Genomic DNA, 27,931 nt, shown 5'->3' with positions numbered 1-27,931 from the left:
CAAGCCTGCCCCTCAATCCCAGCAGCCACTAACTGGTGCCTGTGTCTTGCAGAACTGCTGGAACTGTGGCCGCAAAGCCAGCGAGACATGCAGTGGCTGCAATATCGCGCGATACTGCGGCTCTTTCTGCCAGCACAAGGACTGGGAGCGGCACCACCGCCTCTGTGGTCAGAACCTGCATGGCCAGAGCCCCCACGGTCAGGGCCGGCCGCTGCTTCCTGTAGGCAGGGGCTCCTCTGCCAGGTCCGCCGACTGCAGCGTGCCCAGCCCAGCCCTGGACAAGACCTCGGCAACCACCTCGCGTTCCTCAACACCTGCCTCTGTGACAGCCATCGACACCAACGGCCTCTGAGCCCCAGACTCTAGTTACCCTGATGGCCGCTCAGTACCACAGAACATTTGGAACAAGGGACTGGCTGTCGGAACCCATGCATGTAGCTGCTGGGTCATCAGCAAGAATTGGAGGCAGGAAGAGGCCAAACCTGAATAATAGCACCCACAGCCTCTCTGGGCACCTGCCATCTGTGGAGCCAGTGTGCCCTTCTCTGCACATGTGCAGCCGGCTGGCCCCACTGCCACCTCCATGGCTTTCCTGGTTGCCCTTCTCCCCACTGAGCTGGCTTAGCCAGGTCCTTCTCAGTGTAGACCACCAGCTCCCCTCCCCATCTCCTTGAGTCAGGAGACTTTTGAATGTGCCCGGCTAGGCTGGAGGTGGCGGGCAGCAGGCTGGTGGAGGAAGCCCCTTGGATAGGGAACAGCTCCTTCGGCCCCATCTTCACCCTCAGCAGATGACACTGGTTGGCCTCATGGGGACTTGGGTAAGCAACAGGCGGCACTCAGGACTCCCTTCTCAACCCTGCTCTTCAGATTTGTTCAGATCTCAAGAGTCCACAGGAAAGAAGTCACTGTTGCAATAAAAGCACCCATAGTAGCAAAAACAAACAAATAAAACTTCCCGCACCTCACAGATGATTTTGGACAAGATTTTCCAGCCTTGCTGGCTACTTTAGTTTGGGACCCGTTTTTTTCTCTTGATTTTGCTTGTGCAGAAAATAGTTTCCAGCGCATGGATTGGTCTGAGAGAGAATGAGACTCGGTTGTGGATAGTCTGTTCTCTCTGAGCATGTTGGCCAAACTAGTATCGTCCAGTTCCTGAGTGGATCATCTCATGGAAATACAGACCTTCTCCCACCACCTGGCTGTTTGTACAGTCGTCTTGTTCTGTGTCCTTTCATCTCAGACCACACACATCTGGACTGCTGTGGGCATCTTCTGCCCATGGGCTCTATTTGGCACCTGCTGAGCCACAGTTGTCCTGCTGGACGTGCTGTGGCAGGTTGGTAGGACTCACCCCCGCTTCAAGGCCTGGTCTCATCTGAGCAGCCCTTCTGGACCTGAAAGAATTCTTCAAACCTCATCATTTCAGGTCATTACACCTACTAAGTGGATTTATTATCAGGCACACAATTTCTGTTTCCTTCTCTTGTATTATCTGGCAGCTCATCAGAAAGGTTTCATGAAATAGGAGAACCATGTTGGGAAAAGCTGACCAATCTTTCAAATGGGACATCACCTAGAATGTTAGGAACTGCCTCCCACATTTCTTCTCTTTTGGTTTTTTGGGTTTTTTTTTCCAACCAAGTCCTGCTGTCACAGTGCAGTGGCATGACCTTGGCTAACTGCAACCTCCACCTCCCAGGTTCAAGCCATTCTCCTGCCTCCGCCTCCCGGGTAGCTGGGATTACAGGTGCCCGTCACCATGCCCAGCTAATTTTTGTATTTTTAGTAGAGACAGGATTTCATCATGTTAGCCAGGCTGGTCTCCTGGCCTGTCTTTTGGGGTTTTGATGGGAGTCTTGTGGACCCGACCCTCCTGCTCTCCACCTTCGAGCCTCCAGCATCCTCTCACACCCAAGAATCAGCTGGATTAAGTTTGGCTTGTTTCCAGCTGGCCTTTGAAACAGGTTGAATCTTGACCTTCTGTGCACTGACCAGAGTCTAAAATAAAAGCTATCAGTACCATAGAGGAAAAGGGATCCACACAGTCTTGTTGCATACAGCTACATCTTACTTTAAGAATGTCAAGTCCCTAATTTACTGTAACCAAGCATTTTCAGTCTTACAAAGAAACCTAGTACACGACACCTTTAAAATGCCTAGATTTCCATTGCCTAAAGTGAGGTATGACCAGGGAAAGAACAGCAGAGGATCATGTTACTTTGCTGTGGAACACACAGGACCCAGTTTTCCAGTCCTAATACATTGGTATTCTCCCATCCCCACCTGCCTCAGTAAGCCTCGGCCCTTGGGCTGTCTGACAAGGTCACAGGGCCTCTATACCACCTTACTGGTTTTTCATGGATTCATTGGATGAACACCTTAAGCAGGTTTTAAAAATCTCCAGTGGCCGCAAACCTACCCAGGGTAGCTCATGCTTTTTACTGGTTGGAATAAGAAGCCAAAAGCCAACAAAATAATATTTAGCAACCCCAGTGCCCATGTCTACAGCTAAGGCTTAGGTTTGGTGTGCAGGGCCTGGCCTTCTATAGTGGGCTGTGGTTCCTGCGGCAGTTTGGTTTTCTAAGTCTTTGTAATGCTTTTCCACCTTGCTCCTGTGCTGCGCAGAGGCTTATCTGGAAACCTGGGCAGTATTCCACACCGAAGCTCCGCTGATTAACCTTTGGCTGTGTTAATTCTGGTCAGTTTCACACAGAAGTCATGAGGGCCTCTGTCCAGGACTCCCTATTCACATTTCAGGAATCCCTTTCTGAAGTTCAACTCTGGTCAGGAGGAGGAGCACCAGTGGAGCGGTGCAGGTTCCTTGCGTGGCTTCCAGTCTCTGCTGGCAGCACCTCAGCTACTGGGTTGGGAGTAGAAGTTCAAGCTGCTTAGAGAACTGACCTCCATGGTTAATATTTGCAGTTAAAAAAGGCAGAGAGGGGCTGGCATGGTGGTACAGAAACCTAGAAACCAAAAAGCAAATGCGACATGTGAATGGCCATCAGCCAGACATGTCTAGGATGAGATCAGTGCTCAGCGCCTCCCGCCAACGGCACTGATGTGTTCTGGGACATCAAGGTCTCCCCGCCAAGTGAGGAATGACTGCAGGAACCAGAGAAGACCAAAGATGCCAAATGTCCTAAGTTTTTGAGGGCCGGGTTTCACATCTTCGATTTTTTTTTTTTTTTTTTTTGTCCCCACTTGCCTGCATCATGCCTGACTATCCAGTGGTAAAGGTGACTCAAGAAGTTGTTTAAGCCCAGGCCTAGGCAGCCCACCTCAGGAGGTGGGGGCACTCCACATTGGGCCCTGCAGTTTTGGGGCTGGTGCTCTAGCAGATCCGCTCAGGCCCAGTTGGGTGAACATGTGGTCACATATCACGTGGATTATTTCTAGGGCGGTGCTGGGTTAGTCTGTCAGTGGGTCTGAGTCTGGAAACAGAACACATCTTCCCACCACAAGTCCACACCTGGCCTCAGCTGCTGCCCACTCTCTGCAGCGTGGACTTCCTTTGCCCATTTGGACCACAAGGTCATCAGGAGTTCTTACTGGTGTCAACTTGACAGTTCCAACTTCCAGACAGAAAATCCACTCTGCTTTGTACAGCCCTGTCCCGGAGTTAGTGAGCCTCAGCCTCATCACCTGCTTGCAAAGGGTATAGACGTTCTGGGTAGTTCTAGAGGGTATCTCAGCAAGTGTGTTTGAAGGTTCAGCACAGCTGGAATCGTATGGCAGTGAGCTTTTCAGAATGACCAGACGACCATCTGTCCTGGAAATCGTAGAAAGGATTATGAATTGAATAAATCAGTGAAAATACAACACTTCCTGGAGGCTTTCTTCAGAACTGAACTAGAAACAAGGTTTCCAGGCTCCCAGGTCAGAAGACCAAACCAACCTCCTTAGATTCTTTTTTTTTTTAAGCTGTTTGCAGAGAACTGGGTGGTAGCAAGTCTGAACCAAATGGAAGAAGAGCCAGCAGAACGTGGACTCGAGCACAGGCCAGATGGCCAGCTGTCGAGAGCAGCCCTGCCCAGATTGTGGCAGGGGCTGCGCCAGCGGCTTCACAGGGCCCTTCCAACTCTGGAGTGTCTGTAGTTCTTGTGAAACCAAAACATTGACTACCTGCCTCTTTGCCCTCGGGCATTGACATGCTCATTTCCAAAGATGATGGTGCAGGTGACCTTTTCCATCATGAGCCAGGAGAAGGTTAGGAGGCCTGAGGGGTGGGCCTTAGGTCCCCTCCCCCTCCGCAGCCCCCGACGTGGAACTTCCCTCACAGACCCCATGTGGTCGGGCCTATGGCTGCCCAATGTACACTCAGTGATGCTTATACCAAATAGGGCATGTGCGCTGGTGTCTGTCAGGGACAGCCTGTCCCTACCTTGGAGTCAGCAGAGAAGCAGCAATAAGTATTAGGCAAATGATTGAAAGGGCTGCTGGGCTGAGAGGCCTTCAGTGCCCTTACATGGCTTTCCAAATTCCTGACGAGGCTACAAAGGCTCCACTCATAAAAGAAAGTCAATGTAAATAAATGGAAAACGAAGCCTCCATGCGTGATCTTTAAAGGGGGATGATGAATGTGAAACCACCCACAGAATGCGTCAGTCTGGTTTTTCTGTGCGTTGTCATTTTACTCTGATAGGAACTTTTGTTACTTAACTCTGTGCATAACTTATTTAATGTACTGTATAAACGAACCAAAACTGTTAAATATGTATTTAGTTTGTTCTACTTAAAGTAGTCAATAAAAAGGCTATATTCCTTTTCTGCCTCAAGCTGGAATGGAACTGGGAGGGAAGGTGGTCCCTACACTAGGATACGACCCCTTGCCCTAATCCCCAAATTCTTGAGAAAGTGGGACAGAGCGGCCCCAACTGGTTCTAGTCGTGGCCTGAAGAGCACCCAAGGAAATGAAGCAGGAGGTCCCTGCACCCCACGAGCCTGGAGCTCCCCTCTCTGGGAAGCCAGCTGCAGCAGCTAGTCACTGCCCTTTGGGGACCAGGCCCAACCAGGCTGGCTGTTGGAGCCCACCAGTGGGCCTGTGGTCAGGGCCAACACCACCTTCCAGACACTCCTTGTTACTCCTCAAGTAATTTTTTTTGATGGCGGGGAGGGTGTCTACTGCCCAGGCTGGAGTGCAGTAGCACGATTTTTTAACTCTTCACCTCACCTCCCGTTGGACAGTTGGATCGTGTTCCAGTTTCCGGTACGACATACATCTATGCATACTCTTCCTTTGCATGATTTATTTCCTTAGGATAATTTCCCAAAGTGGGATGTTTGATGCTGAACATTTCTTGGATCCTTGAAGTGTTCAAACTACTCTCCCTAAAAGCGCACCGTTACTTCCAGCAGCCCTTGGGTGGTACTTTGCATGGCCCTAAGGCTGGTACAGGCACACCTGTGTGTGGAATCTCAGGCTGCTAGGCCAGTTTACCAGCTGGTGAGCTGAGACCTCACTTCTGTCACTCGAATACCCATCTGTGCTCTCTGCCTGAGGCCCATCTCTCCTGAGCAGCCTTGCCCAGGAGGCTGATTGGCAGCACCAGCTTCGCAGTCCTCTCGAATGCAAAGGGAGAAGGGCTGGCCTGTGGCCTGCGGCTTGGCTCTGTGATCTTTGATGCAGGTGGTGCCAACTGCAAACCTTTGTGGGCCGCACTGCAATCCGCCCACCTAGAACAATGACAAGATCTCAGCCATGGGACTGTCAGCCCTGCACTAAGCTGGTGGAAAGCTATGTGCCATAGACATGGCAAGCGGGGGCCGAACACAGTGGCTCATGCCTGTAATCCCAGCACTTTGGGAGGCCAAGGCAGGCAGATCAGAAGATCGAGACCAGCCTGGCTAAAACGGTGAAACCTCATCTCTACTAAAAATACAAAAAATTAGCCAGGAGTGGTGGCACACACCTGTAGTTCCACCTACTCGGGAGGCTGAAGCAGGAGAATCTCTTGAACCTGTCAGGCAGTGGTTGCAGTGAACTAAGATCACAACACTGCACTCCAGCCTAGGCGACAGAGTGAGACTCTGTCTCAAAAAAAACAAAAAGGCAGACTGAAAATCTTTTCATGACGGCAAAACACCCAGATGCTAGATAAATTATAATGAATGTACTTTTTTTTTGAGATGGAGTCTCACTGTCGCCCAGAGTGATCTGATGTGATCTCCATTCACTGCAACCTCCGCCTCCTGGGTTCAGATGATTCTCCTGCCTCAGCCTCCCAAGTAGCTGGAATTACAGGTGCGCACCACCACACCTGGCTTTTTTTGTATTTTTAGTAGAGATGGGGTTTCACCATGCTGGTCAGGCTGGTCTTGAACTCCTGACCTTGTGATCCACCCACCTTGGCCTCCCAAAGCACTGGGATTACAGGCGTGAGCCACCGCGCCCGGCCATGACTCAACTGCATTGCTGAGGTCGTAGATAGGACATTCCATGAACTCAAGAGCTGGAGGGACTGACTGCCTCCAGGGGCAATGTGAGACTTGGTTTTGAGCATACAAAGTGCAGAAACAAACCCGGGGCCTTTCCATGAAGGCAGGTAGCTCAGCACCTTTGGCACCATGAAAAGGCAGCGGGAAAATCTGCCCATCTACAATGGAAACTAAATTGGAAACATCTCTGTCCCTGCTTGAGAAAAAGAAAAAAAAAAGAATCGGGCTGCACATAGTGGCTCACACCTGTAATCCCAGCACTTTGGGAGGCTGAAAGCACTGGAGCCCAGGAATTTGAGACTAACCTGGTCAACACAGTGAGACCCCCATCTCTACAAAAATTAAAAAGTTAGCTGGGCATGGTGTCACACATCTGTGTCCCAGCTACTTGGGAAGCTGAGGTGGGAAGGCCACCTAAGCCCAGAAGGTTGAGACTTCAGTGAGCCATGTTTGTGCCACTGTACTCCAGCCTGGACAACAGAGCAAGACCCAGTCTCAAAAAAAAAAAAAAAAAAAAAATCTCACCAGAGACTATTATTTTAGGTCTTCTCTCTCTTGGGGCTGGGGTTCAGATTTATACTGAAGGAAGGTCAAGGAATCCTGGAGCTGAGAAATTAGGATAATTCTCTAAGGACCTTCAGGATCAATACCATGTGTCAACAAATTATAAACTGTCCAGAAACACTGCTGAACCTCCAAGGACATGAGCCATCGTGAGCGAAGTCGTCAGGAACCATAATTGATTGAGACCGCTGGGGCTTCAGACACTGGAATCACCAGATACAGAATATAAAATATGAAACCTCTAAAGGTGGCACTGGAAAACAATGAGCAAAAACTCTGAAAATGACTAGGCAGATTTGAAAATAGAATCTGGAAATGACAATCATTGAAGAAGTGCATTACTCAACAATAGAGTACGTCAATCTGAAGAAAAAATTACTGTCGAGTTACCTTTGTCAGAAACAAAGAATTGGGACCTGTGAAGGAGCCATCCCTCTGGAAGGTTAATTGGGAAAAACCTTTTCATGCTACCAAGGGCGGCTTCCAAGGAGCCTGCTGACTGGCGTTTCTCAGCAGAAAGATGACTGTCCTGAGGTGGGGATAGGATCTTGGGAAGCAAACGTACCTCTTGCCCATCTCCACTTCTTTCTGACTGCTGGTATTCCAGGGTCAGGGTCACTGTTAGGCATGTCCCCTTCTTAGCCTTCCTCCCAAGTGGCTTGTGGGAACCAGCCACCAGCCCCACTCCTCTCCTCAGGTGGGATTTACTGCCTGCTGCCAGGAGCCCTCTCGTGGACAGAGCTGGACTTTCCCCGGGCTGCCTCCATCCCTGAGCCTGATTCCTTTCCAGACTACACACCAGCCACTTTTCCTTCCCCTTCACATCAGCCTTTTCTCAGGCTGCCTTTCCAGCCCATGAGTTAACATTCTCTGGGTTCCTCCTAGGGAGTTCCAGAAGTGATCGGGGCTCACCCAGCCCCTCACACCGGACTCATCCTTGCTGCCCCGTCTGCCGTTTTGCAGGCCCCGAGGCCTGGCATCTATCATTCCTTCTTAATGGTATAGCTCCTCTGCCTCCTCCAGCCGGGGCTGGTTTCTGCTCCCAGAAGTTGCCCTCTCCTAGCACCATTCACTCCCAGCAACGGCTAGCAGCGGTTGGTGCCAGGGAGTGGATCCCTCCTTCGTGAGCCAGAGCAAGGCACTTCCTCACTGAGCTTGTTCTTCTGTAAGCTGGGGATGTGAACGATGTCTGTACCTCTGGGGTGTTACAAGGGTAAAATGCAATCAACAACATGGGTGCAGCCCCTAGCACAGGGCCTGTAAACACCCACGGCATGCTGTAAACTGGTTGCTGCCATAACCTGTTCGGTTTCCTTGAAACCACATTGTGCCCAGCACTGTGTGTGAAGCCTGGTGAACTGCTCAAGTCATATGTTTCAAGAAAAACTTTTTGAAGACCACCTAATTCTCAGTCCCTTCCTTTCAGCCCATCAGAGGCTGTGTTAAGGGGACTTGTTAGGAGAGCTGCAGGGCACTGGCCACCATCTAGACTGTTGCTGTCTCCAGCCTGGCCTGGCAGTTGGGACAGGTTTGAATATGTACAGGTGAGTCACAGGTGCAGGTGTGAGGGAGAGGAGAAGGCAGGTGCAGGGAGTGGGTGGAAGGATGGGGGGGCGGCAGCTGGCCCAGGAGCCCAGAACTTTCCTGGCTTCAGGGATCTGCCTGCCTTTGACCGGTGCTATCACCAGCACCTGCAATAAAGCAGGTGCCCAGTGGCTGTCGAAAGGATCTGAAGAGCCACCAAGAGCAGGATTAGGAAAGGCACCCCAGTGCAATGCACACACCTGCTCCTCACGGCGAAAGCATTTCTACAGTGGACAGGGGTGGCTCAGGAAAAAGGCCACAGACAGGGTGACTGGATTGCAAATGGCCCAGTGCAGCTGGAGTGTAATTTGGGGAGAGGAGGCTGCACAGATTGGGAGTGGGGTTCTATTGCTAAGGGCCTCAAATGGCAAGGCATGAAATTATGACCTTGATGCTGAATGCACCTCCCTGGCCATTGAATGGTCTTGGCCAGAGAGGTGCATTTTTCAAAATGGCAAAGTTCTGAAAGCCCTCTCTGGCTGTATCTACAGGGAATGGACAGGGGATGGGAGCCAGGTGAAGAAGTTGCTGCAGTCTTCCAGGCCTGAGAGGACAGTGGCCCTGACCTGGGGTGTGGCAAGGCGCAGCAGTAGGGATGACGGGCTGCAGATGAGGTGGGTTTGTGAGCTCAACAGACCACGTAGTGGCTTGAGGGTTTCCTCCGGTCCCCACAGCCCCAGCCCAGCTCCACCCCCACCCATGTCCATCACCACTGTCTGGCACCCTCCTGTCTATCCTGTCACCTGCAAGACAACACTACACTCCCACACACCTGGCCGCCTCAGCTCGCCCCAGCCCTCACACTCCAAGGTTCCCTTCTGTCCTCGCCCTTGCCCGGGGACCTCTGCTCACCTTTCACAGCTCAAACCAAACACTGTCCTAAGAGGGCCCTGACCTTGCTGGACGTCCCCGCCCGCACTGCCAAGGTGGGGAGATCACTTGAGGTCAGGAGTTCAAGACCAGCCTGACCAATACGGTGAAACCCTGTCTCTACTAAAAATACAAAAAAATTAGCCCGGTGTAAAAATACAAAAAAAATCAACCAGGCGAGCTCTCCTCCTCGGGGCCCATGTGCCATCTCTTCTGTTTGGAAAACTGACACCAACGCTCCCAGGCCAGGTCAAATGCCATCCTGTGCTCCTGCAGTGCCAAGCCTTCTCTTCAGAGCAGCTGGTTAGATGTCCCTGTCAGTCACCTCCCTTCCATGCCCCCCGTAATGGAGAGGGGCAGGAGGATACCCCCAGGTACTAGTAGGGCTGACTCAGCCACTGTCCGCCCAGAACCACTTTATGTAAGTGGCAGCGACAAGTCCAGCTTGGTGGAAGGACAGGTGTCCCCACAGGAGTGTGGCCAAGCGATCTGGGCCTGGAGGCAGCTCTGGGTGAAGCCAGAACCCCCGAAAACCCCGCAGGGCCCATGTCACTCAGGCAGGATCCACCATCAGGTGTGACGGGGCTGGGGACTCTGAAGTGAGAAACCTGTGTCAACTCCTATGAGCATCCACTCTGCGAGCATGAGCGCAGGAGGTGGGAACTGAGGACTTCCAGAGAGAGGTGTCCTGCCTGGAGCTTCTGGCCTGGGAGGCGCACAGCCCCATGGCCCAGCCCTGCGAGAGACAGGAGGCGACACTGGAAGGGACTAATGCCTTTATTGCCTCTGTACGGGGCTCCCAACCTGGGGTTAGAGGCCTCTGGGGGCAATAGGTGACCCTGGGCCCAAATTATTGCTACTTGGCAAGGTCACCTTCGGGCTTCCCATAGTGCCCTGAGAATGGGTGGGTGAGGGCATGCAAATGATATGCAAATAGCATGCAAATCAACCCAGAGGCCTCTGGCACATCCATGGGTGCTAGAAGAGTCAAGAGCCTGGTGGCCTGAGAGGGTGATGGGGCACCAGGTCTGGCCCAGCCTCAGGAGGCAAGGTTTGAGGGGTTGGGGGGGGTCCCTGAGCATCAGCCTTGCTTCTGCTGCTGCCTGGGGAGGAGCAGAAGCCTGACCCTGAGACAGCAGGAAGAAAGCAGGATCCTCACTAGGCAGCCAGTTGGCCCAAGGCCCACCCAGAGAGGGATGGGACCCGCCCTGGGTCGTTCGGCCAGGCAGGGACAGCAGGGACCAGAATCCAGGCCTCCTGAGCCAGGTGGAAGCCCAAGCAGTTTGGAGGCTGAAGTGACAAACAGTAAAATATATGGATAAATCAATCAATGAAAAGCAAGCAGCCCAGTCCCTGATCCCTGGGCCGAGCCCCTCCACCAGGCTCAGGTCCAGGAGGAGGCAGGCCTGGTCTTTGCGCTGGGCTGGCCAGTCCAGAAGACTCCAGAGGGAGGCAGGCAGGGCCCTGGGGTCCTCAGCGTGTGCGGGTCTGGCTCAGTTATTATTCATTATCCACCAGGAGGCTGGGGGACAGAGGCGGAGGTCAGGAGGCCTCAGGAGCCCACTGTCCCTCCCGGCCACAGGGAGTGGGGGGCCACTGCGCACCTGGGAAGAACACAGTGGTGAGGGTGTCTGGGGCCAGCAGGTGGTCGATGAGGACGCGTTGGAAGGCCTTGCTGCAGGGCGACTGCTGGTGCCTGTGGAGGGACCCAGGCTGCCTTGCCCAAGCCTCGGTCTCCCCACTCCCGCCCTGCCCTGCTGCCGGGATCAGACCCCCGCCCTCCTCATGCTGCCTCTGTAGCCTCAGTCCTCTCCTCTGTGACATGAGGACACTATGCAGGTGGAATGAAGGACACCGCACAAGGTGCTTGGCATAGGATGTGGCCCACGGTGACAACTGTGTCCTCACTGAGTGCCTGTACTGTATTCAGGTTTTCCCAGTCACCTCCTTTAGCCCACAGGAGGTGGAACTGTTACCACCTCCATTTTGGAAAGGACATGGGGGCTCGGGCAGGTAGGGTCATTCATCTGAGGTCACAGAGCCAGTAAGCAGGTGAGCAGGATTGGAACCCTGGCCTGACTCACTCCAGGGCCACACTCCAGTGTTACTGGCCAGATTGGCACTCATACCTTCTCCAGGAGGCCTCGTCCTGCCAGAACTCATACAGGGTGAAGGAGGCACTGTCTGGCATCCTCTGGGCAGACACACTGCGGGGCCAAAGAGATGGCCAGGGCAGGGCTGCCACCACCTCTGCCTTCCCTGCCAGGGGTCTCATGGGAGCCCTGGCCAAGGACAGCCAGCCCCAGCTCACCCCCTCCCCACCTCCAGCTGGGCACTCACTGCAGACAATGGCTCTGGGCCCCTGTGAAGTCCACATAGCAGCACAGGGCTCGGTGGAAGTCCTGCAGGGCTTCCTCTGCCACCTGGACCTGCCTCTGGGCCACAAGGATGTGCTGGTGGGAGAGGCAGCCGGTCAGCCCGGGCCAGGTACAGGGGAAGGGCTGACTGTGGCCTCCAGGAGGTCCTCTGCAGCTGTCATCCAGGCTGGAGTGCAGTGGTGTGTGGGATCATGGCTCACGGCAGCCTCTACCTCCCAGGCTCAAGCAATTCTCCCACCTTGGCCTTCCAAGGTGCTAGAATTACAAGCATGAGCCACCAACCTACCCCCGAGCTTCCCTGACTCCATCCTCCTCTGTCTCCAAGGGTGCTGCTTGACCCAGCCACTGTCCCTCCCTCCTGCAGTACGCTACCACTTCCTTTCGCCCTCCAGCTTCACGGCCACAGACCTGGCTTTCAGAAATGCTGATAGGGAACCAAAGCCCAGAGAGGGGCAGCAGTTCCTGCAGGGTCTCAGAACCCGGCACCTACCTGCCAGGCCTGGGAGAGGGGCATGTGAGCACTGCGGAGGGTGGGTGGGCAGATGGCTCCATGAACCCCCACTTCATGAGCACCCCCAGACCCTGCCATTCAGCTGCCAGCCCTCTCCTGGGCTCACCGAGTCAGGCCCCTTGGCCAGGTCCTCTTCATGCAGCGGTTCTAGCCGGGGGGCCTGTGAGGGCACAGAGTGTGGGCCAGGCCTCCAGAGTGGCCCTGGCTCAGGCAGATGCCAGGACGGTTCTCCCTCTTGGGCCCTGGTCCCGCAGCTCTCACCTTGCATTCGAGCTGGTCAATGAGCTCCTGGAGGCGGTTCACCTGGAGCCGCCACTGCATCTCGGCCTCTGAGCTGAGCCCTGTGGGTGGGACCCATGCAGGGTCAGGCAGGGGCCTCTCAGGCCCAAGATGTTCTTGGGATGAAGTGAGGGGCAGCAGAGGAACAGACCCTGGTGGAATCAGGGATGTGGTGCCTGCCTCGGCCAAGCCTCCCACGCCTCTCACCCCACCCCAGGTGCACCTGTGTCAGAAGAGCTGTGGGACCAGGTGGATGACCAGCTGACGCTCTTCAGGGCCCGGCGCCCCGCCCGCCGGCTGCTGTGGGGCCAACTCTGTGCCTCCACACTCTCTGCATCTGACCTAGAGGAAGTAAGGCTCACAGGGCTGAGGACTGGGACCCCAGGACGGGACAGGCCTGGGTGAGGTAGACAGGCCTCCTGGGACTCCGAGGCCCAGCCCCAAAACCAGTCTCATCTCACCCGTTATGGCTTCCCTGCCAGGATGCTAGGACTGTGGGGATTTGGAATGGGGTCACAGTGGGCACTTGTGCACTGGTCCCATGGGTAGGCAGGGCCCTTACATACCGCCAGCCACAGGCCTGGGCCTCCAGGGTATCTGATGCCCCCTCCAGCGAGCTCTGCAGGGCTTGCAGCTGGCTCACTGTCTCCCGAAGCAGGAATCGCGTCACAAACTGGTCCACCTTGGAGGCCTGCTCATACTCCTGTGGGCCGAGGGGACACAGTCAGCATCTCCCAGCCCGGGCATTGATTTCTGAGTGGGTCCTCTGCCTCCTGCCCATCAGACTAGGGGCATGCAAACCAGGCACAGGCAGGAGGAGCGCACTGAGACCCGATGGCACACTGAGAAGGCCAAGGAGGCCTGGATCCCTCCTTGTCCAGGCCTGGCTTCCTCCAGTGGGGTGTGAGGCCAACTCACAGGAGGCATCTGCCCACCAGCGTGCCTGGCTTATCTGGACCTCATGGCCCCTTCTCTGTCAGGGCTACCACCTTTAGCACTTGTCATAGCCGGTGAGGTCCCACAGCCAGGCTGGGTGGGGGCTGTCACAGGGTGTCCAAGGGCAAATTTTGACACATGAGGCAAAATGATGGCCTGGTGCGGCCCCAGACTCATAATCTATGTATTCACTCATTCATTCATTCACTCATGCACACAACAAACACTGGGCGCTCTTTACTAGGAGCTGCTGATAAAAGAATCAGGTTGCTCGGGGTCCAAAGTGGCTCCTGCCGGAGGTCATGGCGCTCATGAAGGCGAGGTCATCAGTTCAAGGCTAATCTGAGCAACCTCATAAGCTCAAACTGATTGGCAAAAAAAAAAAAGAATCAGGTTGCCATACATACACACACACACACACACACACACACACACACACACACACACACCAGTACTGACCCCAACCAACACCGTCAGCCTCCCCCCAGCTCCTCCCAGGGTGGCACAGAGGCAGGGAGGCTGCCCACATGCTAGGCCCTGCATGGCCCATCACGGGATTCCAAGACTCCTCCACTACCTGCACTTGCTGGAGTTTCCAATTCCTCATCTATCAAACAGGAAGGAGGAAACTCAGCACATGGAGCTGCAAGAAGCTCCCAGGAGTGAATTCCTGCACAGAACTCAGCCCGGGGTCTGGCCCACAAGCTCTCAATGCCAGACCTGCCAGCCGTCTATGGTCAAGTGTAATACACTAAGGAGCCTGCCCACTTGTATACCCAGGAGTCACAGACCCCTGAGAACTGCCTAACCCCACCACACACACACACACACACACACACACACACACACACACACACGAGGCCAGGGTGGGAGTCCTGGGGAGCTGTGGTCCAGGTGCTTGCCCTCTCCAAGGGGACTCCAGAGGCCTCTCTATCAGACACTTTATATGCCATGATCTGCCTCAGCTCAGCTGTCAGATGGGACCTCCCAGGCCAGGCTTATGAGCTGGGAGACAGGGACAAAGAAGAGGCTGAGTCTTTTCATTCTCAGGCCAAAGTTTCTATCTCCATGAAATCTTTCAAAAAAAAAAAAAAAGATCCCTTTCAAGTATTTGAGATGATTAGTTTCTGCTGCTTGCAGCCAGAGAACTGAGAGAAGCACCCACTCAGAGCCAGGCACTATTCTAAGAATTTCATTTAGTCCTTTTTGTTTTTTGAGACGGAGTTTCACTCTTGTTGCCCAGGCTGGAGTGCAATGGTGCCATCTGGGCTCACCACAACCTCCTCCTCCTGGGTACAAGCAATTCTCCTGCCTCAACCTCCCAAGTAGCTGGGACTATAGGCACACACCACCACACCCGGCTAATTTTGTATTTTCAGTAGAGATGGGGTTTCTCCATGTTGGTCAGGCTGGTCTCAAACTCCTGACCTCAGGTGATTCATCTGCCTCAGCCTCCCGAAGTGCTGAGATTATAGGCATGAGCCACCACCATTCCCGGCCTAGTCTTTTGTTTTTTTGACAGAGTCTCACTGTCACCCAGGCTGGAGTACAGTGGCATGATCTTGGCTCACTACAACCTCTGCCTCCCAGGTTCAAGCAATTCTCTTGCCTCAGCCTCTCGAGTAGCTGAGATTACAGGCCTGTGCCACCACACCTGGCTAATGTTTGTATGTTCACTATGTTGTCCAGCCTGGTCTTGAACTCCTAACCTCAGGTGATCCACCTGCTTTAGCCTCCCACTGTGCTGGGACTACAGGCGTGAGCCACCATGCTGGGCCTCATTTAGCCTTTGTAACAATTTACAGGAACCATAATTGACCCCATTTTGCAGATGAGAAAACTAAGGCCCAGACAGGTTGATTACCTGGGCTAAGGTCACACAGCAAGTTAGTGGCAGGGCCAAAATTCATAGCTAAACCACAGAAATCCCCTCTACTCGACACTCAGCACTTCACATGCATTGCCTCATTTACAATTATTAGCCGTTTTAAAGCTGAGAAACCAAGGCGAGATAGAAGTAACAGCGAATAGAGCCCAGATCCACCTGTGGGCCCTGGGAAGCTGTGCTCAGAGCCTGCAGTTGGTGAGGTCAGCCCATGAGGTCACAATGTGGCCAAGACTGAGGGGGCAGAGCAGATGGAGTGTGAGCCATGGTCCCCAGTGGTGACCAGCCCTGCCATGGGAAACAACGGATCCCACAGAAGGACCAAAGCACCCAAGCAAGCCCACAAGGAGAGGCCAAGTGACATGGACAAGGCCTGGTGGAGACAGTTCCTCAGCCACCTCACTCAGAAGAAGCCAGCTGTGAGTGTGGGGGATGGGGAGCAGGGCTAGGAAGGCCCATGGGAGTCAGGGGAAGCTGGACAGGTGGGTGGGAAGGGATGCTGAGAGTCTAGGCCTTGTGTGAAGTCCTATGGGGTGAGGGAGGAACTGGAAAATCTCTCCCGAGGATGAGGATCCCAGGAGCCCACATAGGTGTAGATAAGGGTCCTTTCAAGGTGGCTCACACCTGTAATCCCGACACTTTGGGAGGGCAAGGTGGGTGGATCACTTGAGCCTAGGAGTTTGAGACTAGCCTAGGTGACATAGGGAGGCCCCATCTCTACAAAAATTAAAAAATTAGCTGGGTGTGGTAGCGAATGCCCAACAGTCCCAGCTACTCAGAAGATTGAGGTAGACTACTTGAGCCCAGGAGGTCCGCGACGCAGTGCCCTGACACCACCACTGCACTCCAGCCTGGAGAATACAGCAAGACCCTGTTTGACTCAGTCTTTAAAAAAATAAAGGGCAGAGATGCCAGAACTAGAAGGTGGATGAGACTTAAGAGCCCAGGGGTGTGAGTATGAGTGGGATTCTCTCCCAACTCTGGACAAAGAGGCGGAGGTCCCAAGCAGGAGAATCAGTCCCAGTTGGTACTACTGGAGCTAGGGGCAGGGGAAATCCCCTTTCGTCCTCTCTTCAGCTCCTAGACTCAAAACTTCCTTGCCTCCCTCTCAAATTAGCAGAGACCCTGGACCAGGCGGGGGTAGGGGGTGCTGAGAGCCCCTGACATAGAGCTTAGAAGGAATCTCATAAACCTGGTCTCAGGAAGTCAGCCTGGGATGGATGACGGTTTCCAGAGGGAGGCGGAGTCCGGGGCGCCCAGCAGGGAGAGGCGGGCTTCCCCGGGGCCTGAATTGGACAGGTGTCCCCTCCAGCCCTGTGCAAGGGAGGATAACAGCACCAGGGTGGATGAGAGTCCCAGGAGGAGGGCGGGGTGGCCCCGGGTCGTGGGTTCGGCCCCGGCGTGCTCTCCCTCCTCACACCCCTGCTCCACCTGCAGACCAGGATCGCGCTGCTTCTCCCCTTAGACGAAGGGCAGCCGCTGGCCGAGGCTGGGCGACCGGGTGACGACGCATCAGGCAGCGGGCTGGGCCCCCCGGTGGCGCCCAGGCTGTGCGGCAGCCGGAAGAGGTGTGGCCGGTACCTCCCGCGGGGACGGGGACGGGGCCGGGCCCGGGCCGCGCTGAGCTGGCCGCGGCTGCACCCGCGCCTGCGGTCCCCAGGCAAGGCACCCGGTGAGGCCGGCCCCGCCCAAGAGCAGCCACGCAAACAGCACCACTGCCCTCGCTCACGGATCTAAGCGCCTGGCCCTCCAATAAAGAGCTTGTGGCAACCCTGGCGCCTGTGAACCCTGTTGGAGGCGTCCGGGCGCGGAGTCGGGTTGGGCAAAGCGGAGGCTGGGAGCCGCACCGGGGTGAACAGCCGTATTGAGGGCAGAGCCACCGCCACAGTCTGGAGCTAAGGCTGTCTTTTGCTTTCTCCTTCCTTGCGCGAAGAGTCAGAACAGAACCCCACACCGTGCTTCAGTGGTGAGACGCTGTTTCCTTTCCCCAACACTCCAAACCCAGTCACATCGCGCCCAGTCTGCAGGCTCGAGGTGGGCTTGGGCAAACGCAGGCATGGCCACGCTAGTGAGGGAGACCTGCTTCCAGCAAAGCCTGCCATCTCCCCCAGCATCCAGAAATCCCTCAGGCAGAGGGAGAGTCCCAGACCAACAGGCACCATCCTAGAAGGATAGCCAGAACACCACAGTCAGCTGGAGCAAGGCCTGAGATGTGGATTCTGCTGTGGACGCACCCAGGAGAGGCTGGAAACCCTGGGCCTCTGGCATCTCATGCCTACACATTGTGTTTGGTAACCCCAAAACACTCAACCCCCGGTCTTCCCTAAGGCACCTCTGTCTCCCAACCTACCCTGTCCCATCTCCTTCTCCACATGACAAAGCCTTCTTCCAAACCACTTATCTGTCTAGGGCAGCCCACTCCCCTGCTCATCAGCTCTATTACCTACAGGGAAAAAGCCCCCAGCCTCAGCCTCACTCCCCAAATCACTTAGAAGAGGCCCTGCCACTTTCTGTGGGCTGGATCCTGCCACTTCTCACTCCTCTGGGTCCCAAATGCAGCTCCACACCTCAGTGCCACCCCCAGCCTGCCGAACTTCCAGCCCGCCTTCCTGCCACACACTGGCAACCAACCTCAGGATGCCTTCTTGTGGGGGCAGGTGCAGCAGGACTGGAGGTCCCAGCTCACTAGAGCCACCAGCCCAGCTTCTTGCTGTCACCGTCACTTTGATGAGCATTTCCTCCACCTTGCCTGCACCAGGCTGAAGATTATAGCATCATTCCTGCTAATTGTGAGAACTGACTCTTCCCTACCACCCACATGGTTACAATCAGGGTAACCATATTCTTCCATGGAACCGCACCTCCTGCCCATACAGTAATTGGCCCAACCTGGCCCTGTCAGCCCCTCCCCCTAGGACTGTCATTCAGGAGCTGTAAGAGACCATGTTCTCTACTTGAACATGCACAGGATAAAGCCAATATTCAGAATAAAAACACAATACAAAGACAGTGCACAACATCCTGCGTTTCCAACAGCCCCGAGGTCGGAGCCTGTTTCTGAAACCTGACTTCACTGTTGCCCTTGGTATCCAAAACATATAAGATCCTTGTAATAAAGTCCCTATTTTGTCTTACATTCACCTGAGTCTTCTACTTGCAACCAAATTGGTCCTGGAGAGAATACTGACGCTTTGCAGAAACAAGAAGCGGCCTCTTTCCTGTGTGGGGGGATTATTACTACCTTTTGGAGGAGAAAACCAAGCCCAGAGAAAGAACAAGACTTGCTTAGGACTGCATAGTGAGCCTCAGAACTGAGTCTCACTGGGAGCGGTGGCTCACACCTGTATGTAATGCCAGCACTTTGGGAGGCCGGGGCAGGTGGGTCACCTGAGACCTTAAGTTAGAGATCAGCCTGGCCAACATGGTGAAACCCCATCTAGGTGGCTCACGCCTGAATCCCAGCTACTCATGAGGCTGAGGCAGGAGAATCACTTGAACCTGGGAGGCAGGGGTTGCACTGAGCCGAGTTTGCACCACTGCATTCCCAGCTTGGGTGGACTCCATCTCAAAAGAAAAAAAAGAACCGAGTCTCAAACTCAGGTCCACGTGACTCCATCTGCAGAAGCCCCTAATGGCAGGGTCAGAGTCTCTCCTGGCTTTTCAGAGCGGCTGCAGATCTGTGACTAAAAGCTTTTTCTTTGCTGCTGGGAGGGTAGGGGCCACACATCTGGCCAGAGTACATCAGATAATTCTAAGTGGTGTGGGAAAGGAATCAGACTAATTGTGCTGGGCTGCTGAAGCTAGGCCCCTGGATGCCAAAATCACTGCCCTTGGCCCTGCCCAGGAGAGAAGATGGGTTCAGGGAGTTGTCGTGGGTAGGGGGCTGCCGAAGTGCTGAGGAGTGAGGTCACAATGAGCCCAATCCAAGTTCCTTTCAGCCTTCTGACCTGCCCCACCCACTCCACAACCAGGAACTTCCGTCAAGCCCAGGTGAGAGGTGCCAGGAGGCTGCCTGGGTCCCCAACAGGGATATATGTCCAAATGGCCTTGCCACAAGGACTCTTTATCCTCAAAGCTCTGCTCCTCCTGGAGGCTTCTTAGACTCTAAAAGGTCAGTCCTAGCCATCTTGTCAGCCATCTCAGCAAGGGCTGACTGGGTGGAACAGCAAAGCAGAGGAGAATCCTGAGTGTGGGGCCCAGTGCCAGGTGTGGAGCCTGGAGCCCGGCACCAGAGGAAGACGAAGGTGGAGACAAGCAGCTGGAGCGCAGCCAGAGCCGAGACTGAGGCCTGAACTAGGGGCGGGGCCTCAGGCACAGGCAAGTGCCACGAGCTGAAAAGGAGGCAGACGGCAAGGACAGAGGAAGCCGGGGGTTTTCCGACCAGAGGGCGGAGCCAAGAGCTGAGAGGGGTAGTGATCGGACCCAGGAGGAACTTAGGCCCGGAGGGGGACCACTCTCTAGGACAGAGTCCGGGAGGTCTCAGGCCGACCAAGCCGAGTGGCATGAAAGGGTGGGGCTGAGCCCGAAGGTATCGTCTGTGTCTGGGAGCCTTCGTGTGCACCGGCTGTCCCCAATGGGCCGTATCGCGGTGGTGGTGGACCAGGGCTCAGGCTTCACTAAGGCGGGCTTTGCGGGTGAGAACCAGCCGCGCATAGTGCTGAAGAGCTCCAGCCTGGTGCCCAGCTGGGATCGGCCGGTGCTGCCCGGCACCCCGGGCTGCGAGCTGGCGGGCGGCGTGGCGCGGGCGCACCCCATCAAGCACGGTGTCGTGGTGGACTGGGAGGCCCTGGAGGGGCTGTGGGAGCGCCTGCTGGTGGGCGGCCTGCGGGTGTGCCCGGAGCAGTGGCCCGTGCTGGTGAGCGCCTCGCCGTCGGCGCCGCCCTCGAGCCGCGAAAGGGTAGCGGAGCTGCTGTTCGAGACGCTGACAGTGCCCGCGTGCCACATGGCCAGCACCGCGTTGCTGGCGCTCTGCTCCACCGGCGCGTTCAGTGGGCTGGCCGTGGAGGCAGGCGCGGGCGTGTGCCACGCCACGCCCATCTACGCAGGTCACTCGTGGCATCAGGCCACTTTCCGGCTGAACGTGGCGGGCAGCACCCTATCGCGCCATCTACGGGACCTGCTGCTGGCGGCGGACCCTGAGCTCTCGCAGAAGGCCCTGCCCCGTAAGGCCATCACGCATCTCAAGAAGCGCAGCTGCTATGTGTCTCTGGACTTCGAGGGCGACCTCCGCGACCCCGCCCGCCACCATCCGGCCAGTTTCAGCACCGGTAACGGGTGCTGCGTCTGCCTCGGCAGCGAGCGCTTCCGCTGCCCCGAACCCATCTTCCAGCCGGGCCTGCTGGGCCGGGATGAGCCGGGGCTGCCTGCGCTGGCCTTCCGGGCGCTGCAGAAAATGCCCCAAATGCTGCGGACACGGCTGGCCGGCACCGTGGTGCTGGCCGGCGGCTCCACGCTATTTCCTGGCTTCGCCGAACGTCTGGACAAGGAGTTGGAGGCGCAGTGCCGGCGACACGGCTACGCGGCCCTGCGGCCCCACCTGGTGGCCAAGCATGGGCGTGGCATGGCTGTGTGGACCGGCGGCTCCATGGTGGCCTCGCTGCACCCCTTCCGGCGCCGCTGGATAACCCGGGCCATGTACCAGGAGTGTGGCTCCAGGCTGCTGTATGATGTGTTCAACTGAGTTAGGCTGGACTGGGGTGGGGGTGGGGCACCGCGGTGGAGGGCAGCTCTCTATCTAAGTCTCAAGTGTTTGGAGCTGGCAGGGTCTTCCTGAAGCTTGGCGCTGACTGGACAGGTCACCCCCATACCCTTTCTGGGCCAGGAGGAGGTGTTTGGGACCCATGGGACCCTCATTTTGAACTGCAGTTTGAATCTTCCCAACCACTGCCAGTTCAGAGAATGCCAGTCTAGCTGCCCACCCCCAAGCCCTACTTCATGGCAATAAAGGTGATGCCCTCACCTGTCTCCATGACACAGATATGGGAGTTCCTCCAACCTGTCGTCATGTACCGTTTGGACACATATCCCATGCCAGGCCCCAAGGGACAATCCTTTGAAAAGCTACTAAATCTCATGTGAAAATCACCAGGAGGAGCCCTGTGCCCCGCTGTGTGCACAGGTGATTGTTGACTGAGTGCCTCGGTTTCCCCTTCTGTAAAAAGTGGGGTCAGGCACAATCCCGGGCCTGCTCACTGTTCCTTCCTCACCCCCCTATTTTTTGAGATGGAGTCTCACTCTGTCATCCAGGCTGCAGTACAGTGGTGCAATCTCAGCTCACCGGAGCTTCCACCTCCCAGGTTCAAGTGATTCTCCAGCACTGGCCTCTCAAGTAACTGAGATTACAGACGCGCGCCACCATGCCTGGCTAATTTTTTTGTATTTTTGATAGAGAAGGGGTTTTGCCATGGTGGCCAGGCTGTTCTTGAACTCCTGACCTTGTGATTCGCCTGCTTCATCCTCCCAAAGTGCTGGGATTACAGGCTTGAGCCACCACCCCCAGTCTGCTCCCTCCCCCTTACAAGAGCTATGGAGCAAAGGGAGGTGATGGTATTTCTTGAACACACAAAGGGGAGGACTTATTTTCTGAAGTCCCCACTCAAGGGACTCAAGCCCCAGATGTCAGCACTGTTTGTGCTTGTGCAGATACACGTCCACATGTACACACAAACACATGGGTGCTCACGTACCTGCCTACTCACGTATGTCCTCAGCCAGGCGCTGCCCTGTGAACATGTGAGCACAGCCTCCCACGCCTAGCCCAGCCCTGCATGATACCCATCACAGCTGTGAGGGGCCAGTAACAAAAGCAACAGCAGCCCCTAGTATGCAGCACCTACTGTGTGCCAGACATTCTTCTCGGTGCTGGAAACAGAACAACACAGACAAAAGCCCCGCCTTCGTTCTCACTCATCACAATGATGTATGGAGGGTAACTCTATTGTTATGATAGCTTATAGTTGAAAAAACAGGCCCAGAGAGGTCAAGGGGCACAGCTACAAAGTGGGAGAGCCAGGATTTGAACCCAAGCCCCTAGCTCCATAACCCTGAGTCAAGACTGTGGAGGATCCCACAGGACAGCAGACACCTGCTGCCTCACAGTGGCCCCCCACCATCAGCCACTCCACTCACCAGCTTGGTGGTGTCCATGGCAACGAGCACTGCACGGTTCAGCGATTCCAATGCAGCCAGCACTGGCCGGTAGACGCCCAGGTGCTCTGAGAAGTAGTCTGTGGGCAGAAGAGGTGCTCAAGGGTTCCTGGACCCCCACCCATCTACCTGGGATTCTGGCCCCCTGGAAATCCTCAGCAGTCAAGCAGGTCTTGTAAACTGAGCCCAGCCCAACCTGTCCCATCAGGAGACCAGCCCCTTGCCACACCTACCCTGGGACCCAGGGGCCCTGGGAGACAAGAGCTCCCGTGGGCCTACTTACCACACAGTTTTTCCGTTTCTAAATTGCTGCAGGGAAAAGAGAAGGCACCCTTCAGACCTTTAGAATTGGGCCTAGTAAACTGGGACTGATGGGGCCAATGCCCCACCTGCCACCCCACCAACTCCCAGCTCAGCCTAACAAGGAGGCCACTTCTGCTCTGCCCCAGATCAAGTTGTTCCGGTGGACAGTCCTGGCAGGGTCAGAGAATGGGTTCTACTGCCCCCACCAATCACTCTAAGGGCAAAGATTCAGACCCATTCTTGGCCTCCAAGAGGATTTCAGGCCAGGGGAAGACAGATGTGGACACAGGCCAGCGAGAAGTGGTCAGAGCTGCAGGGCGGAAGCCAGGTACACGGAAGTCCAGGGATGGCACCGGCTATTTAGTTGGTAGGTCAGGGAGGGCTTCCTAGAGAAGGAGCTGCCTAAGTGAGGCCCTGAAGGACAAGGAACTGTCTGGGGTGTCTGGCCAGTAGGGGAGGGGGAGCAGTGCAGATGAAGGTTCCAGCTCAAGTCTTGGGAGCCTAAGACTGACCCTCAGGAAATGGGAGAAGGGAAGTGGAGGGAGGAACAGCGGTTCGTGCGTGTGCACCCCTGGGAGCAGGCACAGAGAAGCGCATGCACACTCCTGCCAAGACGTGTAGATGTGGGAGCACACAAGGGGAGGTGTGTGTGTTCATGCACTGCATTCTCGGGTGGAAGCAGGCGGGGCCCAGCTGTCCCCAGGCATCCTCTGGTCCCTGCGGGAAGCGGGAATGGGGAGCTGAGCCATGGGTGGTGACTCAGGCTTGGCTATTTTGGGGTCCCAGCTGGAAGCAGTGTAGTGGGCAAGGCTGGAGCTGGAGAGAGGTAGGTGAGTGGGTAAAGTTGGAACCGAGCCCTGGTACCTTTCTCCCTGCCCCCTCTTTCTCATCCTACAAAAGGAACCAAGGCAGCAGAGGACACAGCGGGGTAAAGACAACCTGACCTCACATCTACCCACAGCCCCTCTCATACTCACTCGGTGATGTGCCCATCAATGCCGCTGAACAGTTCCCGTAGCTCCCCCGGGCTAAGAACCCCATCGGCAAAGTAATTCTGGAATTCCTCAAATGAGAGCTTCCCATCATCTGGTGGCAGGGGGAGGACAAGGAGCAGAGGAGGTATCCCTGACCCTGACTGCACTGCGGCACCAGGTCCAGGGTCCCAAGGGCCTCGTAGCACCTGACCGCCACCTAGCCTGGTGGGATGGGAATCTGAGCTCTGTGGGGGACCTGACTGTTGAGGACAAAAGGACTGGGGTTCTCAAAGGTGACCGCTGAAGGCAACAGAATCTACTTTGCAGGCACCCAAGGGACAGGGCAGTATGTGCATAGCCCTGGGTAGGAACTCAGTAACTCGTTGCCAAATGAAAAAACAAGCAACAGGCTAGGACCTGGCCAGAGTGTGGCAGGGCCTAGATGTCACCTGAAAGGACTTAGGTACCAGCCTCGCTGTAAGGCACAAGGAACTTCCATGCTTTGGACCCAGGACCTTCGCAGAGAAGCCAGGGGGAGGCAGATGGAACCTTCCTACTAGTTGGAGCCTCTGCAAGCAGCAGCAGGCTGGCTTAGAAGGGAATGAGCTCCCCATCACAGGGGCATGTGAGCAGAGGCTGGGAGCATTTATGTGGGACAATCAGACATGGGATTTGGCCTGAATGATGTGTGAGGTCTCTGGGCAGATGGGTGGGGGGAGCTGAGCCAGGGGACGGTCTGAATCTCCCCAGAGAGAATGACCTGGTCCAAGTGAGAGCAAGTGTCCTGATCAATGGGGTGGGACAAACAATTCCCATCAGTTTGAAGAAACCTAAGGAGAAGGGGCAAGGAGTGGGGACAGGACCCCATCTTTAGGAGGATGAAACACAAGAGGGTGTGAAGACCCAGATGAAAGGAGCCCCAGGCTGACTGCGAAGCTCAGACCCTCTACTGGCCACACAGGGCACAGCCGGCTGCTCCAAGTCACTGGGAGAGCAGGCTGCTGCTGGCTGGGTCATGTAGGGATCCTGCTATAGCTTCCAAGGTTCTCCCAGGCCAGGGTCTGAGACTGACCAGGACCCAAGGCAGGAGGAGCTGACTCCCGGACCCAGCTTTATCCTTGCCCAAGGCGTGGGTTCAGTTGTGTCCTCCACAACCTCCCTGGTCCAGACGATTGGTCACATGACAAGTTACTGATAAAAACCTGAGTACAATCTCCAAAGAGACCTCATCTCCATTACCTCACTCGTCCAAGTGTCTCACACAAGGAGCCTGGGACTAAACGCCGCAGAGGCCCAAGTTCAAGCCTATCAGTTAAAGGCTGTGTGACCTTAGGCAACCTGCTTCATCTCTCTGGGCCTCTGCTCCTTTGTAAAATAGGGTGAATTCAATCTAGTTGGTGGTTGTGAGGGCAACGCGAGGCCATGTACAGGAAATGTGCACCACTGTGCCAGGGTGCTGTGTGAGAGTCAGCCTCTGGCCCAACCACATTCCCTCCACTCTCAGTCCTGTCAAACTTGGCTGAGAACAGCACTTCCTCTGGGAAGGATGCCTTGAGTGATTCTCCTGTTTTGGGCCCCCAAGATTTGTTTCGACTCTAGATTTCCCACCCAACCTCCCAACTCTCCCCGGGCCTCCTGGATGCCTCCCACCTTGCCCCCCACCATGGGACCCAGGGGAAGCCACACTCACCATTCTTGTCTGCTCTGCGGAAAACCTAGAGGTAAAGGGACATGGGGGGAGCTGTGAGTGCCATCCGGGAAGCCAGAGGCCCCCACCTAACCCGACAGTGGCCCAGCTGGCCGGCCTACCCCCTGCCTCGCCTTTCTTCCTGCTCAGCCTGGCCCCAAACCCCTGCCCAGCTCAGCCCTGCAGGAGCTTTTCCTGCAAGCGGGGCACAGGAAGAGCACGCAGTGGGTGCCACCCCCGCTCACTTCTCCTGCAGGGCCTGGCCTTGTGGGGGGTGCGCCTGGCCAGCTCCCTGTGTCCCCACCTCCCACACCCAGTGCAGCCCGAGCTCTATCTGATGCATCAGCCCTGGCACAGTCCCAGCTTGAGGAAGGTTGAGGGGATGGGCCAGGTTGCAGCCCAGGAATCCTGCACAACCATCCTAGAACTAAGCCCTGAGCTCTGCTGTGTGGCCATGGTCTATCCCAGTTGCCCTCTCTGAGCTGTTTCCTTGCATGCTGTTGAAGACCCACAGCAGGCAGTGGCTACTCTGTCTCTGCAGGTGCCTGAGTTTCCACTGGCAGCTGGGGGTTAACCCTTTCAGGGCCAGGGCCTCCTATGGGGCTGACTGTGAGGAACTTCGGTAGGCGTGTGTGTACACACACGTGCAAGTGGGAGTGGGGGTGGCAAAAGATGAGGTCGTAAGATTTCACTTAGAAGTGGAGAAGAGCAACAGAGGCAGAGAGGAGCAGAGTCATGACAGGTCCCCATCCCTCTCAGTGAACTGCTTGGTCACCCCAAGCAGCCCAGCAAAGGGGAGACTGGCAGGCCTGGCAAGCAGGGTGGGCCAAGCCTGGACCGAGAGCCCCCATGAACTCCAGGTCCTGAATGCCAACACCCTCCAGGGTCCTGTTTTCTCAGGGTCAGCAGGGCTCAGGAAAGACTCTAACCTCTAGCCTAACTCAGAGAAGGTCTCCCCTGGCTGAGGGGCACACAGCAAGCCAGGGAGGCCCGGGCGGGGTAGATGGAGTACTGCGTGCAGGGAGGGGTGCTAGGCTGGGAATGGAGACACCTGGGGTCACCCTATTGCACTCCTGCCTCCATTACTGACCTGGGACATACCCCCTCAGGCCTTGGTTTTCCTACCTGGGAAAAGGGAGGGTCCAGTCCCTTCCAGCCAGGGCTGTGGTCAAGGTGCTGAGTCACTAGGGGAAGTGGGGAGGGGGCGGGAGACAGCCTTGCCCCCCTCTGGAGCTGGGGCATAAGGGGGCCAGGACAGAGCCAAGCACAGGGGTAAATGATGGAGAAAGGCTCAGGGCCCTGACTGGTGCCCATGGGGGCTACGAGTCCACCCATGACTTCATGGGAGGGTTGACTCTGAGCAGCTCTTACCAACTGTAGAACTCTGCTGCCCTGCAGTGGGGACTGAGGGACTCGAGGAAGAGGGGCGGCACTAGAGTCAGGAGTGAGGGGCCCCTCGTACTTCCAGCCTCCCCTTCCCAAGTCAGCCCAGTCTGGGCTGCCAGAGTGGGGTGACCGCTGCTGTGACTGCCGACAGCGCCCCCCCAACACCAGATACACAGATGGGGTGGGCTGCGGGGTGTGGGGGGCGGCAGGGGCAGCGACACTGGAGCAGGGACAAGGGGAGACATGGAGAGACAGAGAGAGACCACAGGCGACACAAAGGCAGAGGGGTCCAGAGACAGACATCAGGGGCAGAGTAAGGGGCAGAGACCCAGAGACAGCAGAGGGGCCCGAACAGCCCCGGAGGGGGAGACCGACAGAGCCTCGGGCTGGAGACACAGCGAGCAGAGCCCGCGCCCACTCACGTCCTGGAAGAGCGCGTGTCCGGCGGGCTCCGCGTCGGGCGCGAGCTGGGGACGTCGCAGGGGCTGGGGCTGGGGCTGGGGCGCGGGCGGCCGGAGCAGGCACACGGTGAGTAGCCCCGCGCATGCCATGGCGCCGCCGCCCGCTCGCTGGGGCTCGGCTGCGGTCGCTCCCAGCCCTGGACGCCGCCGCGGACTCTGGGGGGGGGGGGCTGGGGGCCGCCCCTTTGGCGCCGGCGCCGACGCGCGGGTTCAGGCCCCGCCCCCGCCCCGCCCCGCCCCCGCCGACGCCGGGTTCTCTCGCCGCAAGGGCCAACTCCAGTCCCGCGGGCCTCCGCGCTTCAGCGACCACGGCGAGGGGGAAGCGACCTGCCGAGAGCAGAACCAAGGGGCTGCGCGCCCACCCGGAGGGGAAGAGTGACCAAGTCAGTGCCGAAGTCAGGGTGACGCGCGTGGGTAAAACCCACCAGGACTTCCCCACTCGGGGTGTCTGTATCCTCATCTGCAAAAATGGTACCGGCAGTCACCCTACGGGATTGTTGGGACTCATCCAACGTCAAGTGTTTACAACGGA

The 27,931-nt window shown here is 56.3% G+C and overlaps 4 protein-coding genes across 11 annotated transcripts in view; 3 read left to right on the top strand and 1 right to left on the bottom strand.

The window, feature by feature from the left end:
• The window catches only part of CBFA2T2 (CBFA2/RUNX1 partner transcriptional co-repressor 2), a 150,155-nt gene extending 145,392 nt beyond the window's left edge, over positions 1-4,763 (top strand). For all 5 annotated transcript variants that reach the window (XM_017971835.4, XM_002747273.6, XM_054255127.2 and 2 more), the window contains one exon: positions 53-4,763. In XM_017971835.4, the coding sequence (XP_017827324.1) occupies positions 53-352 (300 nt within the window). In that variant the 3' untranslated portion in view covers positions 353-4,763. The remainder of the gene's footprint in view (positions 1-52) is intronic.
• On the bottom strand, positions 3,632-27,874 carry NECAB3 (N-terminal EF-hand calcium binding protein 3). Of its 4 annotated transcripts, none has more exons than XM_078371109.1 (13): positions 26,678-27,874; positions 25,556-25,580; positions 23,869-23,977; positions 22,872-22,897; positions 22,571-22,668; positions 13,188-13,324; positions 12,845-12,963; positions 12,604-12,683; positions 12,449-12,502; positions 11,794-11,906; positions 11,583-11,660; positions 11,058-11,149; positions 10,213-10,975 (listed from the first exon to the last, which is right to left on the bottom strand). In XM_078371109.1, the coding sequence occupies exons 1-13, from the start codon at positions 27,857-27,859 to the stop codon at positions 10,947-10,949; spliced, it is 2,142 nt and encodes a 713-aa protein (XP_078227235.1). In that variant the 5' UTR covers positions 27,860-27,874; the 3' UTR covers positions 10,213-10,946. The 4 variants fall into 4 exon arrangements, with proteins under 4 accessions (XP_078227237.1, XP_078227235.1, XP_035153975.2 ...); XM_035298084.3 differs by having other exon boundaries at positions 27,361-27,557; XM_078371110.1 differs by lacking the exon at positions 11,583-11,660.
• On the top strand, positions 15,692-17,218 carry C5H20orf144 (chromosome 5 C20orf144 homolog). Its single transcript, XM_002747272.6, has 2 exons — positions 15,692-15,861; positions 16,880-17,218. The coding sequence occupies exons 1-2, from the start codon at positions 15,694-15,696 to the stop codon at positions 17,177-17,179; spliced, it is 468 nt and encodes a 155-aa protein (XP_002747318.5). The 5' UTR covers positions 15,692-15,693; the 3' UTR covers positions 17,180-17,218.
• On the top strand, positions 19,413-21,406 carry ACTL10 (actin like 10). The gene has a single exon (XM_078371112.1). It carries the CDS (start codon positions 20,016-20,018, stop codon positions 21,120-21,122), a length of 1,107 nt encoding a protein of 368 aa, XP_078227238.1. The 5' UTR covers positions 19,413-20,015; the 3' UTR covers positions 21,123-21,406.
• Positions 27,875-27,931: the final 57 nt, after the last annotated feature.

This window comes from Callithrix jacchus, chromosome 5, assembly GCF_049354715.1.
Source record: "Callithrix jacchus isolate 240 chromosome 5, calJac240_pri, whole genome shotgun sequence".
Taxonomy (NCBI): Eukaryota; Metazoa; Chordata; class Mammalia; order Primates; family Cebidae; genus Callithrix; species Callithrix jacchus.
Note: the sequence above shows the minus strand (reverse complement) of the source record. Positions and strands in the feature narration are given on the sequence as shown.

Coding starts and splice junctions, on each gene's coding strand:
- C5H20orf144 (XM_002747272.6), top strand. CDS start 15,694: ATGGAGTGTGAGCCATGGTCCCCAGTGGTGACCAGCCCTGCCATGGGA. Junction 15,862..16,879: donor TCACTCAGAAGAAGCCAGCT/GTGAGTGTGGGG, acceptor CTCCACCTGCAG/ACCAGGATCGCGCTGCTTCT.
- NECAB3 (XM_078371109.1), bottom strand. CDS start 27,859: ATGAGGATACAGACACCCCGAGTGGGGAAGTCCTGGTGGGTTTTACCC. Junction 12,684..12,844: donor CCACAGCTCTTCTGACACAG/GTGCACCTGGGG, acceptor TCCCACCCACAG/GGCTCAGCTCAGAGGCCGAG. Junction 11,661..11,793: donor GCCCAGAGCCATTGTCTGCA/GTGAGTGCCCAG, acceptor TTGGCCCCGCAG/TGTGTCTGCCCAGAGGATGC.
- ACTL10 (XM_078371112.1), top strand. CDS start 20,016: ATGGGCCGTATCGCGGTGGTGGTGGACCAGGGCTCAGGCTTCACTAAG.